Genomic DNA, 16,476 nt, shown 5'->3' with positions numbered 1-16,476 from the left:
TATAGTAGTGCCATAACTACAACATGAATGAATGTATGTATATATAATTTTGTTAACAAAATGTTTTAGAGAATTGGGACCGATCAGTTTATCAACGATTTCGCAATTAGGTCGCAATTTTATTTCTTGAAACCAATAAAGGAAATAGAGGCAGTTTCAACTTTCAAATCACAAATCAATTACCTATGTAACGATGATTATAGCACAGTAAAAACTCAGGTGAAGTCGATTTCACGTGAAGTTGATATCTGAGAGCCGTTGGATGAAAATTTAGTCAAATCAGTCAAATTATCTAACGATTCTCAGTATCAACTTCACGTGAAGTCGACTTCACCTGAGTTTCCACCTTATAGCACAGTAGTGATTGTTGAAAATTGCTAAGAATCTTTAATTCTTTACCAACGCCTTAAAAATTGGCAGCAAATCAAATTCGCGGATCCGTGTAGCGGCGGTTCTGAACCACGCAAATCCCTTGTGAAAGGGCCGCAATTGTTTATTTTCCTTGTGAACTTCCGAACCGTAACCAGCAACCGACTTTCAACTAAAAGTATTGTTATTCAGTTTGACCATATAACTTGCCAAACACGTAATAACTCCGTTTAAGATGATAATTTTATTTACTAATATATATTATAATAATTAATAAGAATGTGAACATTGTGCTTTTGAGTTTTGCTTTTTCATTCTTTTCTTTTCTTCTTTATCATGGAATGTCGTTATGTATTTTATGTACAATTTTAATCTATACGTAAGTGTTTCTCAAGTAAGAATTCCTTATAAAGTAATACCAAAAAACCAAGTAGTGAAGCAAGCTAATTACGATTTATAGAAAATTCTATGTGAGCTTAAATAATAAATATATCTCATTACAAGCAGATATGCATAAAATTAAAAATAATGCTACAAAAATAATAATAATTTATACCTAAATTTACAAATATTTTAGACACAAAAATATATAATTTATATTTATATTTATTAAAATTTTAGAATAATATAATTTGTATTTAATTTTTTAAAATTTGTACATATAAATTTATAAAATTTATTTATTAAGAAAACTTATTTATTAAGAATAATTTAGTATTTATGCCATGGTAGCCAAATAATAACAAAAAATATTAAAAATTGTTGGCTCAGAACATTTTTTTCAAAGAGAAATTAATTAAATGAATCCTTGATCTGGAAAAACAAAAAATGAATAAACTTAAAAAACAACAAAAAAGAGAGCAATAATATAGATCTTCAAATAATATTGGGGTAGTTCCACCATAAAGGAACACCAAGAACAACTTCATTGGAGTTCTTATTATTCTTCTTCATGTGATCCTCCACCAAACCCTTCACCGGCGCCTCCACTGCTTCTTCCACGGCGGCCGAGATCTTCGCAGTCGTTACGGAGAAATGAATAACTCCATTTCTCCGTCCATCCCAGTCCCTCAACCTATAACTCAACACATTATTGACGCCGTCGCTGTCGCTGCCGAACCCCGAACCACCCAACAATATATCCGAAATAGCAATCCTTGCCATCCCAACGGGTCTAGCACTACTTGCTCTTGAATTCTTGCATTGAACTTCAAATGTAATGGACCTTGCATGCATTGGAATCTCAAGCAATAACTTCTCGTTCCATGAAATCAAACTTGAGCTATGATTATTGTTGATAATAATGTGAGTGTTTTTGGCTGCTTTTGTTGTGCAAGATTTGAGTGACTCAGCTCGAACGACGACGTATGATTCCTCCTTCACATGAACGTTTTCACCGGAAATAACCGTAATCTCTATAGTTCGTGAGCTTAGCCCCATGATGCTGATGCTAATTATTAGATATGTGTGTGTGGTGTTAGTTTAGATTGTTTTCGTTGTTGTGATGAGGGAGATTAATAACGAGGGTGAAGGTTGATGCTCTTATAAGGATGTCAAGGGGTAGAAAAATTTGTTGGAAGGGAACACGAAAAAGAGAAAGAAATAGCGAAAGAAGTTGACGAGTTCTTTCGTGAAATATATATGTATGCGTGGACTTTTTGACTTTTGACCTCAGCTTACTTACACTTACACCAATATATATACAGTGCTTATTATTAAATATTAATTAACGTAATATTATATAACTAATAAAAATTATTATTTTTAATTATTAGTATTTAAATTTTAAATTTTAAATTATAATAATATAAAAATAAAATATAAATTAAATAATATCTAATATTAATAAAAAATATTAATTCTGACGCGTCATTAGCGATAGGAATATACCGAGTGAGGAGTGTGTGTACGCCTTTGGAGACAAGTTTACCTGCGTATCTACTACCAGTGCCTCTTCATTAGATTATTCATGTCATCACTTCACTACATTTAAAATACGTGAATATGTGTGTATGTTCTTCTTCTTCTCAGAAATTCAGATAAAAGGACAAAACATTATTATTTTTAATTTTTATTTAAACATTTAAAAGTAGTGTCTATATGTGACTGCAAACAAATTTAAGGAGAAATTACTTAAATAAAATAACTTTTTAATATTATTTATTTATAATTTTTTAAAAGATGTATTTTTTTTAATTTTGTTTTAATTTTATATAAGTTGTTAAAAGCACCAGCGGATTCAAAATTTATACGTAAACTATGATATCCTTAACGTTTATAAAAGTGATTCAATGTTATCCTACTATCAATTATACTAACAAATCATATTATATTTTTCAATTATTCTCACTTGGATGTATTCATTCTCAATTAGGTCTCACTTGGATGTGTTTGATTTTAATATTATACCCACTATTTGTGTTTAGATTCAATTATGTCCCTAGAAATGTGAATTATATAAATGGTTGTAGGAATTAGTTTCAACATTTGATGAGCTATTTTTTGGAGTAGATCATCGATTCTATCCCAAACATTTGTATTCTAACTTCAAGAAGAGATTTTTAAAACTCAAACTAAAGCGCTCATGATGTGTAATTGACGGCAGAATAACATTGAATCACTTTTACAAACGTTAGGGATACAAATAGGACGATTTAAACGTTAGGGACATAAATAGGATTTATCCCAAATATTGGGACAAAAACGATATTTTACTCTTTGCTAAAAGCACCAGCGAATTCAAAATTTATACGTAAACTATGGGATCTTATTACAATTTTAAATACAAATTGAAACAGAATATATATAAACTGTTATAATATTTTACACATTATAAAATTATTACTAGAAGAAATAATTTTATAATATGGTATTAGGCTTTTTATGATCTAAAAATTTAAAGTTTAGTTAGTATTAAGAAAAAAAAAATCAATACTAGACAAATTGTTGGAAAATATAGCATAAGTTTATTGTACTAGTTAGTAGTAGATGATTAGCTAGTAGTAGATGATTCCTCCTATACAATTTAGTTAGAAGTTGTTAAGGATGATTAGTCTAACTGGCTAGATGATTAAGTTAATTCATTGATATAGTTAGTTTTAAACCATTCTGCAAGTTCTCAATTTCTGAACTTGGAACTTATCTTCTTATTCTCTTTCTCTTTTTTAATTTATGAGCTGGTTCTGAGTTTTTACATGGTGCAGTGAGCGTTTTTTCCACTTATTTTCTTTCTTCTTCTCCGATTCACCCACATGACAGCGTTGATGAGAGTGCTTCGCTTCGGTTCTGTTGAAGTGTCGACTCCAATCACGAGTTTACAGGGATTAAAGGGAGGTGCTCGTTCTTGTTGAGTCTCAAGGGGATTAGCGTCTTTGTGCTACTTTCAATTTCTCTTGCGCACGATTCCTAGTTCGTGGAACTTGCTTTCGCAACATTTTGTCCGATTTGGAAAATCCTGGATTCTCCACCACTGAATCTCATAATTTCATGCTGATGATGCATCACTTTTCGACTATGCAATCTCAATTTTCTCCTTCCGTCAGATCCAACTCCAATCTCAATTAGGATCCTTTTAGTCAATTTTTTTTCATCCGAGCAAAAATCCTGGTATCTCACTCACTTCCATTCCCCTGAACAATCACAAATTATCATTCTTGGTCCTGTTCTGTGACAATCTCTCTGAAGACGAAGAACAAATTTCTATTTGTGGATGGTTCTCTTCCCAAACCTAATAAGACTGACCCTACTTTTGAGGCTTGGGAATGTTATAATTCTTGTATGCTTTCCTAGCTTCATGCTTCTCTTATTTCTAAGATTTTAGGTAGTGTGTTGTGGTGCAATATTGTCGCGGATCTTTGGCGAGATTTAAGTCATCAATTTTATTAAAGGGACATTTTTAGCATCACTGGGTTGGAGGAAGAGATGTTTCTCACCAAACAGGGGGAGTTGTCGATTACTTCTTACTTCATCAAGCTCAAGTCTATTTGGGAGGAATTAGAGGAGTTTTGACCGATTCTGAACTGTGATTGTCTGCACAAATGTGACTATGTCTGTAGCATTTTTAGAGACTACAGATCAATGTTATAAGATTCATACGGGCATGAATGAGGAGCATGCGGGTGTTCAATCTCAAGTTATGCTTATGTAGCCATTCCTAATCCTTGCTACGATATTCTCTATGCTTCTACAGCAAGAGAGACAGATGGTTATGTTAGTCAATGTTTCACAAACCTCCAATTTCACCCCAATTTCTCCAATATTCTCCTTCATGAGGCAGAGGATACGGTGGTCGCGGGGGCCGCTGTCATAGTTCCACTAAGCAATGCACTCAATGCGGCAAACCTAGTCACACTATTGACATATGTTATCATAAGCATGGTTATCCCTCTCATATGCAGAAGCCTCAAATGACTGACAATAGGCGAGTTGTTAACAGCATGGTGGCAGATGAAAATGATGTACAAAATGACACTATCTCTGAAGCCTTGAAGAGTGACACCAATGTAAACACCTTATTCTTTGAAGAGCAAAAACAAGCTTTGATTACTCTATTCAACCCTCATGGTGATAAACATGCTCATTCTACTAATCTGGTAACCACGGTTCATGCTCCTTCAGCAAGTATACATAAATTTCTTTCACTTTCAAGTCACAATTTAAGACCATCGGATTGGATATTAGATATACGAGCAACTACTCATGTATCGTTCTCTTTAAAAATTTTCAACCGCTATTATTTCATATATTCAATCCTGGTTAAGATGCCAGATGGTTCCCAAATTGTATCTACCATTAGGAAAACAATTTGGTTTACTGAGTTTTTCTACTTAACTGATGCTTTATATGTGCCTTCTTTCTCATATAACATCATTTCAGTCTCAAAAGTAACCTCAAAATTTTCTTGTCAATTTTTATTCAATAGTGTGAATTGTGAGATGCAGGATTAGATGAAGCTGAAGATGATTGGCACTGCTGATCTAAAAAATGGGTTGTATATACTGAACTCAGACACATTAAGCCATAGCACTCATCCCTCCACTCAGGTCATCCATACCATTTCCACCAATAAGCACTCTGCAGCCCTATGGCATGACAGATTAGAACACATTGTCTCTGATAAATTAGAAATAATGCAAAGGGAATATAACTTTTTGAAGTGTAATTTTGATTCATTGAATAATATACCATGTGAACTGTGCCATTTTGCTAAACAGAAGCATTTATCTTTTCCTTCTAGCAATATTAAATCTGTTGAATGTTTCAATATGATACATGTTGATATTTGGGACCTGTTGCTATACCCTCCACAAAGGGACATAAATATTTCTTAACCATTGTGAAAGATAAATCTTGGTTCACTTATTTTATGAAATTGAAATCTTAAACCTTCCAATTAATCTGGGACTTTGTGCACTTTGTGGAGACACAATTTAATAAAAAAAAAAAAACTATACAGAGTTACAATGACAAAGAGTTTCTCATGACTGCTTTCTATAGTTCCAAAGGCATAGTACACCACATTACTTGTGTTGAGACTCCCTAGCAAAATGGTGTGGTAGAGGGCAAGCAACAAAATATTTCAAACATGGCTCGGGCCTTGGTTTTCAAAAGCAATCTGCCACTTAAATTTTGGACCTTTGCCATGACTTGGGCTATCCACATACTGAATAGGGTGTCGTATACTCTGTCCTTTACACTGGAGAGTCTTTTTCAAATTCTTTATCAAACTTTGCCTATTATTCAGCATCTTTGAGTATTTGGTTGTTTGGCCCTCCGCCTCAACTTTGGTTGCTTATAGGACAAAGTTTAATAAACGAGCTCGGAAATGTGCTTTTCTGGGGTATATGTCTAGTACAAACGATTTCTTATTATTAGATTTGGTTAATAAAGACATCTTTCTTTCTCGAAATGTGATTTTCTATGAACACATATTTCCTTTTCATTATGATTCGGTCACTGCGTCATTCCAGTCCACTTCTACCCACTTTCCCTCAGTTTTGGGATTCTGTTTCTTTCTTAGTTCATCACTTATTTCTTGAAAAAGTAGAAACTAGGTCACTGTTGTCCATTCCTCAGCAGAGGTGGAGTATAGGGCTTTGGCACTAGCTGCTTGTGAAGGTAGGTGAATCAGCTACATTTTGAGGGATTTTTGAGTGCCATTGGATAGACCGATTACGATTTTCTGGGACAACTGATAAATTCATATTTTATGATATTTATTTACTTTAATTGGGTGGATTTTATTAACTTCTCTTGCATTTATTCATTGAAATAACATAGTTTTGTGAATTTCTCCTAATTGTGCTTAGTGATGAAAACCATGCCTTTTATGCTTAAAATTGCTAATTTTAATTTCACTTTTATTCCATTCGATACCTTGATGTGTTTGTTTAAGTGATTGAAGGCAAGGATGGCTTGGAAGGATAAAGAAAAAACATGCAAAAGTAAAGAATTCATGAAGAAGTGAAGGATTTGTAGGTCTGTCAATCTTGACCTCTTCGTATCAAGTGATCATAACTTGAGTTACAGAGATCCAAATGAGACAATTTCAGTGGCATTAGAAAGTTAACATTCGGAGCTTCAAAATGATATACAATTTTCTATAGTGGACGTGTGTTAAGACGTCCGCGTATGCAGCTAAAGAAATTGTAAAAAAGTGTGCATATTATTGGTTATGAGGAAAAAAGGGGGTTGTGATGGCAATAGACAAGAAATATAAAAAGTAAGAAAGTAAAGAATCAAATAATAACTAAATACTAAAAGCAATTAAACTAAGACAATTAAAGACACCAACTAAAAAAAGTCTTGGCAAGGGTTGAGAGTTGAAATTCCTATCCTCATTATCATCCTCAATTGTGATGGTAAGTGTATTTTGCTCTCACTTAGTTATCCTCTAACAATTGAAGGAAAGTCAAGTGAGCACAATTAACTCTAATCCACAAGTCCTAGTCAATTCCTAGTGAAGGACTAGATTTAGTGGAGTTCAAGCTAACTAGCAACCTTCAACAATTTCACAACACAATGAGGAAGGTTCAACAATCTCAAATAGCATATTGGTTGGTGCAAAATCATCTTCAACGGTGGGGCTTGCCGCTTGCTCAACTTCTTCCAATCTTTCATCATTCACAATATGCCTTGGAGGTTGCGCATTATCCTCCTCAACATCAACTTCAAGCTTAATGGAAGAAGGTTCTACAACCTTGGAATCCACCTCACACTCAATTTCTCCTAGATCTTCTACCACTTCTTCCTCTTCAATGATTTCGGCTTCCTCCACTTGTTGCAAGACATACTCCATCTCCTTGTTCTCAAGTTGAGATTCTAAAATCTCCTTCATGCTCTACTCTTCGGTTGATTCTCTACATTCATCCGTGTAAATACTTTGTTTGTGGCATGAATCCCATGAGTCTAAGTTGTCTTTAATTTTGGCAAAGTTAGCCATGATAGTTTCGTGCCTCTTTTGGACTTCTTCTTGCTCCTTGAGAAACAAGATTGCTTTAAGCCGATCCATCGCTTCCATGAGACGATCCATTGGCTCTTGTTCTACTTGGCTAACATAATTAGGATCATGTTGCTCTTGGATCGATGTATATGGATATTCTTCCATGGAGGGTTGTGGTGGAAAGGAGAATTCATCATGTGGATGAGAGTTCTCATACATGGGAGGTGGTTCATCTTGGTAAGAGTATGGATATGGTGTATATAGTGTTAGGAAATTATTTTAATTCCCTAATTTGTTTGTGGGCAATACATATATTAATTATAATCACAAATTATGCTATTTCAAATTAAATGACTTATATAATGATGATCTCATTTATTGTTATAAATGCTAAATTGAATAAGTCATTATTACTTTTGATTTAGAATTAAATGAGAATAAAACCGGATATTATCTTTTGTTCCTTAGATAATTATCTTTTGGATTTTAGATATATTATCTTTTGGACTTTAGATACTATTTTATTTGGGCTTTAGGGTTTAATGGGTGCCATGCTCAAATATAAATAGACTTTCAGGGTTTCGGTCCCCGATATACCAAAGCCGCCTTTGTTGCTCTTTTCCCATAAAAAAAAAGTCACAATTCAGCCTCCTAAGAATACAGAAGGCTTTGGTTGAGGAAGATCGAAAGAACCACAAGATCCAAATTCTTCCATCAATTTCTAACTCTTATAAGTAAAGGTATGCTTCCGCATTATGTTATATTTTTGGTGATTCAATATGGATGATCTTGGTTATTTAAATTAATTTATTCCAACAAATAGTATCAGAGCCATCTATAATTTAGTCATCAAAAATATCAATTTTTTGTATTATTCTTTCGATTATATATATATATATTAAGCCTTTGGTGTGGGTTTAATATATTGCGTGTATATATATATTATTGCCCGCGCATATATATATTTTACTGGATCTATTTTTTTAAATTTGATGTGATAATTGATTTATTCTATTAATTTAGTATACAATTGATTAATAATCTCTTTTGGAATATAAAGATTATTATGTATATGTCACTTATGCGAATATTGATCTACTTAAAGAAAGATCTATATTTGGCCAAGTTATATATACATATTAATAATATTTAAATAATAATAAAAAAATATTATTTAATTATTACATAAGAACATTAGTAACAATTTAGATTAATATACCCACCTATTTTATAAAGATTTAGTTTTGAAATAAATTGATTGAACATTGTGCTGTCAAAGTAGCATCTTTTGTGAAAATTGATTTATTTAAAACATTAGGAATATGGTGATATGTAATTCATGTGGATATTGGTCAGCCCAAAGGAAGGCTTATATTTAGCCGAATTACGTACATATATTGATGGTAAATAAATATTTGGGTAATGATTAAGAATAAAGTAATACTTATTATTTATGCGAACAATAATCGGCCCAAAGGAAGTTTATTGTTTGCCAAATAATAAGCATTGCACACTTTTGTTTATTTTCTATTAATTATGCGGTCAATAATCGATTCAAAGGAAGGTTATTGCTTGGCCAATTAATAGAAAATATATGCGGTAATAAATAGGTTGCGAAGTTTAAGTTTTCATGTGCGCATTAAGTCGGTCCAAAGAAAGGCTTAATGTGTGACAGAAATTTCGACAATATTTGATTACTACAATGAGAGTATCACTTACAGTTAATTTTCTATCCAAAGATTGAAAATCAATGTTGTTCTAGATATCTCAATATGGATTTTTTTCCAATTATTTAACTAATGTTTACTACATGTTTATTTGTTTTAATTCAGAAACTATGGCTTCAGCTACCAATGTTTCTGCACAAATTAGCAGTATTCCTATGCTGAATGGTTCAAACTTTAAAGTTTAGAAGGATACCGTGGAGATTGTCCTCGGTTGTATGGATCTAGATATAGCTCTTCCAGAGAAGAAACCCACTTCCACTCCGGAAAATCTCAATGAGGTTAAAATAGAGAAGTGGGAGAGATCCAATCGAATGAGCATTATGATCATGAAACGCTCAATTCCTGAGGCGTTTCGGGGCTCAATTACTGAGGATAAAGATGCTAAACAGTTTCTGAAAGATGTTGAAAAATTCTTTACTAAAAATAAAAAGGCGGAGGCAAGTAGTCTTTTGAGCAAACTTGTCTCCATGAGGTATAAAGGTAAAGGGAACATAAGGGAGTACATTATGGAAATGTCTCATCTTGCTTCAAAATTGAAAGCACTAAAGTTAGAGTTATCTGAAGATTTACTCGTACATTTCATTTTGATTTCCCTTCCTGCATACTTTGGGCAATTCAAAGTGAGTTATAACACTCTGAAGGACACTTGGTCCTTAAATGAGCTTATATCTCACTGTGTGCAAGAAGAAGAGAGGCTACAGCAAGATAAGATTGAAAGTGCTCACATAGCTTCATCTTCTCAGTATAAAAGAAAGCGTAATACCACTGCGAATGTGCCTTCTTAGCAGAAAAAAGGCTAAGAAACAGGATCAAGTTTCAACCTGTTTCTTCTGTAAGAAGGTGGGACACATGAAGAAGAATTGTACCAAATATGCCACTTGGCGTGTAAAGAAGGGTATAATTCTTACTTTCGTTTGTTCTAAGGCTAGTTTAAGTTATGCACCTGTTAATACTTGGTGGGTAGATTCTGCTGCTACTACTCATGTAAGTGTTACTATGCAGGGTTGCCTGTGGAGCCGACCGCCAAGTGATGCTGAAAGATACATATATGTGGCAGACGGCAATATAGTTGCAGTCGAAGCTATAGGAACGTTTAGATTATGTTCCACAAGTGGATTTTACTTGGATTTATTAGAGACGTTTTATGTACCGTCATTTAGACGAAATTTGGTTTCTATTTCTCGTTTGGACAAATCAGGTTATTTTTGTTCGTTCGGAGACAATAAAGTCAGTCTCTTCTATAATTCGAATAATATTTGCTCTGGTCATTTGGTGGATAATCTATATAGGCTGGACTTAAATTCCTATAATAATGAAATACTGCAAACGGGTACAAAACGAAAACAAAATGAGAATTCGGCATCATTATGGCACAAACGCCTAGGTCATATCTCTAAACAGAGAATTCAGAGGCTCGTGTCAGATGGAATTCTTGGACCCCTAAATTTGGCGGACTTTGAAGTCTGCATTGAGTGCATAAAGGGGAAAAGGACAAACGAAAAAAAATTAGGTGTCGAGAGAGCTAAAGATGTCTTAGAACTGATACATACCGATATATGTGGCCCATTCCCTACTGTCTCTTGGAATGGACAATGGTACTTTATTAGATTCATAGATGATTACTCTCGTTATGGGTATCTATATTGAATTCATGAAAAGTCCCAAGCCTTGGATGTTTTCAAGTCTTTCAAAGCTGAAGTTAAACTTCAACTTGGAAAGAAAATTAAAGCTGTCAAATCTGATCGTGGTGGTGAATACTACGGAAGATATGACGGTTCAGGTGAGCAACGTCCCGGGCCTTTTGCTCTTTTCCTAGAGGAGTGTGGTATTGCTCCGCAATACACCATGCCAGGCAAACCTAGCATGAATGGTGTTGCAGAGCGAAGGAACCGAACTCTTAAAGACATGGTGAGAAGTATGATTAGTCATTCTTCCTTGCCTGAATCACTCTGGGGAGAAGCCTTAAAGACCGCAGTGTACATCCTTAATAGGGTGCCAAGTAAAGCAGTTAACAAAACTCATCTGAAATTTGGACTGGGAAAAGGCCCAGTATAAAGCATTTGCATATTTGGGGATGTCCAGCTAAGGCGCGACCTTATAGACTGCATGAAAGAAAATTGGACTCAAGGACAATTAGTTGCTACTTTGTTGGTTACGCTGAGCGCTTACGGGGGTACAAGTTTTACAATCCTGCATCAAGGTCTATTTTTGAAATGGGAAATGCGAGATTTCTTGAGGATGTTGAGTTTGGGGGGGGGGGAAATATTCAGAATGTTACTTTTGATGAGGATTCTGTAACTGACAATGATCAGGTCCTTGGACCTATTATTGTTCAAGATACAGTTATAGTACAAGAGCACAATGAAAATCCTATTGTAGATCCAGTTACAGTACAAGAGAACAATGAGAACATCGTTCTTGCTCAAGATACTGCTACAGCACAGGAAAATAATAAGAATCCTCTTCAATCCCAACCCATACAGCAAGCTCAACAACCTCAAGAAGTGTCATTAAGGAGATCCAATAAAAAAAGGAGAAAATCCATCTATGGTCTCAAACAAGCTTTCCGTCAATGGTATCACAAGTTCATCAAGTCATTACCTCATGGTTTTGAGGTAAATATCATAGATGAGTGTGTATACCGCAAGTTCAGTGGGAGTAAATACATATTTTGGTCTTATATGTTGATGACATTCTACTTGCTAGTAACGATATAGGCTTGTCGCATGAAACTAAAAAATTTCTATCGAACAAATTTGAAATGAAAGATCTTGGTGATGCCTCTTTTGTATTAGGAATCGAGATACTAAGAGATCGCTCTCAAGGTATTCTTGGATTATCACAAAAGAACTATATCAAAAGGGTTTTAAGTAGGTATGTCATGGAAAGTTGTAGACCAATGTACACACCCGTAGCTAAAGGAGACAATTTTAGTCTCAAGCAATGCCCCAAAATGATCTTAAGAAGACAGCAATGCATGATAAACTTTATGCATCAGTACTAGAGAGCTTAATGTATGCTCAAGTCTACATACGTCCCGATATATCATTTATAGTGGGAGTGTTGGGTAAATACTTGAGCAATCCAGGCATGAATCATTGGATAGCTGTTTAACGCGTAATGCGTTTTTTAAAGAGAACAAAGGATTACATGCTTACTTATCGGAGATCAGAAAATTTGGAGATCATTAGGTACTCTGATTCCGATTTCATGGCATATGGTTGCGAAACTTTGTCACTGAGCTTCATATAGTAGATGACATTAAAAGGCCGTTAAAGATATTCTGTGACAATAAGTCAGCAGTATTATACTCCAACAACAATAAGAGCTTGACAAAATCGAAGCATATAGATATCAAGTTCTTAGTTGTCAAGGAGAAAATTCAAGAAAAACAGATTTCCATAGAATATATAGGAACAGAATATATGCTGGTAGACCCATTAACCAAGGGATTGATCCCTAAAGTCTTTCATGAACACACTGCTCGAATGGGTGTCAATGTTTGTGATGCCTTGGTTTAGTGGGAGTTTATTTTATACTATATGTCCTATGACAGATAATTGAATTATTTTTCTGCAGAATTAAGTTGATGGTTTATTTCATGTTATGTGAAATGTTCATTTTGCAATATTTGTATTGTGTTTGATCTCAATAAAGTTGGACCAGCTGGAAATAGACATGCATGAGATCACTTGACATGTAATTTCCATATTACTCATCCAAATTTGGTCTATGTCGTTAAGTATATTAGGATGGTGATTGGCGTGGTTTAGTCACGGTAATTTAATGTGATAAAAGCTGTGGTAGTTCCATATCTAATGCATGAGACGGACCAGATTGTTAAAGAGTCACAGTTCAGCCTCCTAGGAATACAGAAGGCTTTGGTTGAAGAAGATCGAAAGAACCACAAGATCCAAACTCTTCCATCAATTTCTAACTCTTATGAGTAAAGGTACGCTTCCGCATTATGTTATATTTTTTGTGATTCAATATGGATGATTTGGGTTATTTAAATTAATTTATTCCAACATATAGAAGTAGTGGTTCTTAGGAGTATTGATTTTGGAATTGTGGTGGCTCTAAGTATGGTTCATATTGCTCATATGGTTGTTGGTATGGTGGATATGGGCTAGGATCATATGGAGGTGTTTGGTGGTATAGGGCTTGTGAGTATGGTGGTTGAGGGTTATGTTGAGGAGGGGGTTCAAAAGCATATGGTGGTTGTGGTTGATAACCACAAGAAGACTCACCATAACCATTGGATTAATATGCACAATGGGATGGATTATGCTCATAGTATGCCAGAGGAGGTTGTTGCCATGAAGATTGTTCATATGCTTGAGACTCCTCCCACCTTTGATTTTTCCATGCTTGATGCAAACCTTTATTGAAATTTTTATTTTCTACAACATAGTTAGAACCAAACTCATCATAGCCAAAATGGTGAGAATTAATGGTAACAAGAGAAAACAAAAGCAAAAGCTAGTAAGAACAAAGGGAACAAAATCCTACAACTAGCAAAAACTAACAAAGAAACTAAAGCAACTATTCACAATATTACCATATATATAATAACCAATAACATGGCACACATATATAATTCCCTAACAACAGCGCCAAAAACTTACCACTATACTACAATAACCAAATAGAAGGTAGCCACCAGCGATGACCGCTCCCGGAGCCGTCAGAGCTGCTGCCACAGGACCGCCAAGGTAACCACAATCTCCGTTCCAGCACAACTTAGGAAGCTGCTGGTCACTGCTACCGCAATATCGCTATCTCCCTATCTTTCCGTTTTCTTTCCCTGTTTTCAATTAGGTTCTTAATTAATTCTATTTAAATTTTGTTTGCTGTTTTGGTTAATTTAGGATTAGTAATATTTTAATTTGTAGTTCGTAAGTGGATTTTGTTAGGATTAATTGTTGCTGTTAGTTGAATTTAGAGTTTGAATTGCAATTTGTTTGGATTTCTGAGATGTTATTGAGATATTGCTGTTGAGATTCTTGAGTTTGAATTACAATATGATTAATTGATCTTATGCCGGATTGCTAAGATATTACTGCCGAATTCGTTTGGACTGGCTTAATTGATTTTCTGTGGAATTAATGAATAAGTTGTTGGAAGTGTTTCATTAATTGCTTGATTGTGATAATTTGTTGTTTTGTTGCTGAATTGCTGGAAATTTGCTGTTGAGATTTGTTGAAATTTGTTTGATTGTGTGGAGATTCGATGTTTTACTGCTAGTTTTGATGACTTTTGAAGCTGAAATTGACGGGATAATGTGTGATGGCTGCATGTTTGATTGTCTGGAATTGTTTTGATTACTTGGATACTTGTTACTTTACTGCGTTGAGGTAGTTTTGATTGGCTTACTGCATGCTGAGTTCATGAGATATGATGTTGGTTTGGTGTTATTGGTGCTGAGAGTATGCTTATTAGTGTCATTTTGCGTCGTTAGATTTGATTAGATTTTAATTCTTAATTAGTGATTTGATTTAGTTAATTTGCTTGCTGTTGTTAGTTGGTTTTAGGCTAGAATTATGATTTTTCGATTAGAGTTGGTCTTAGTCTATGTGTAGTTCAATATACTTTTGTGTTTCTTAAGTTTGACTTTTAATCTCTTTGGATTGTTTGGTTGATTTGTTTGCTGAATTTTGTTTAGTTTTAACTAGAATTTCAGTTTTGATCTCTAATTAGTTTGGTTTTGGTTTTGGTTAGTTCAATTTAATTTTCTGATTTTAGGAAATTTAAGTGGTTAAGATATGGTAGTTTAGGTCAAATTTTCTTAAATCTAAGTTTTAATTCTTGCTTTAGTTCAATTCCTTTTTACATTTCCTTATTCTATTGTCTAAATCTTCTTAGGTTCTCTTATTAATTTCTTTATGTTTCCATTTTTACTTTCATAAACTCTTGTTAGATTTTGATTTTCTTTAATCCAATTTAATGTTTTATGTTTTCTTGTGATTTAATTTAGTTGTTATTATTGTTTTCTTGCATTGAGTAGTTGTAGATTTTACTAATTTATGCAATTTACTATGCTTTATGTTTATGCACATTAGGTGTTTGATGAAATACTTGAATTGGTTTTAGAGTAGAATTTTAGCACTCTTGACTTGAGATTGAAGACTTAGGTGCCTTGATGTCATTGATATCTAGTAGAATTGGTAATCTAAGGTTGTTAGTTGATTTTAGAATCAATTATGTCCACTTGACTTCACCCTCCAATGTTAGAGAAAAACTAAGTGGAATTAACCGTTTGTAATTACTATGCTGTGGTCAATGATCCAAGATAAGAGACTTTGACTCTTAATCCTTGCCATGAGTGTCTTTTAGCATTTATATTATCTTAGTTGTTAACTTTACTTTCTTACAATTTACTTTCTTGTTCATCCTTCCAAAACTCAAAATTCTCATAACTAATAATATGTACACTTTTCTTTTTTTTTTTGAAAGAAAGAAAAGGCTCAACACATGAAGTGGAGCAAACAACCTACAGAACCATGAACAACAACAAAACCGAACAACTTCTATGTCATCTCTGACATAGCCATCAACAACATGAGTTAAGAACCACACCAGTCCTTAGCAGAACAGAATGATCTAGCAACACAATCAGCCACGTCTGTTGTCCTGTTCTCGAATATAGCATCATTTCTACATAACCATATATTCCATAAAATTGAGAAGAACCCAATTTGCCAACACTTACGCAGCTCTGTTGTACACTTTCCTGTAATTCATTTGAGAGACGACTCGAGGTTTAAATACTCTCAGTTATTATTGGTTTGACTTAAGTAACAAAAGAAATTAAATTTTAATTGAGGGTTAATTGTTGGTTTTGATCTATACTTCGACGAGATTATTTTTGTGAAAATTCTAAACCGACGATTTTCCTACGTTAACAACCAATCTGCATTTTACATTGCTTTAAATCCT

At 34.0% G+C, this 16,476-nt stretch overlaps 1 protein-coding gene across 1 annotated transcript; it reads right to left on the bottom strand.

Moving 5' to 3' along the window:
• Window positions 1,153–1,945, bottom strand: LOC107624859. The gene has a single exon (XM_016327330.2). It carries the CDS (start codon window positions 1,807–1,809, stop codon window positions 1,246–1,248), a length of 564 nt encoding a protein of 187 aa, XP_016182816.1. The 5' UTR covers window positions 1,810–1,945; the 3' UTR covers window positions 1,153–1,245.

The sequence above is a fragment of the Arachis ipaensis genome, chromosome B02, assembly GCF_000816755.2.
Source record: "Arachis ipaensis cultivar K30076 chromosome B02, Araip1.1, whole genome shotgun sequence".
In the NCBI taxonomy this organism is placed as follows: Eukaryota; Viridiplantae; Streptophyta; class Magnoliopsida; order Fabales; family Fabaceae; genus Arachis; species Arachis ipaensis.
Note: the sequence above shows the minus strand (reverse complement) of the source record. Positions and strands in the feature narration are given on the sequence as shown.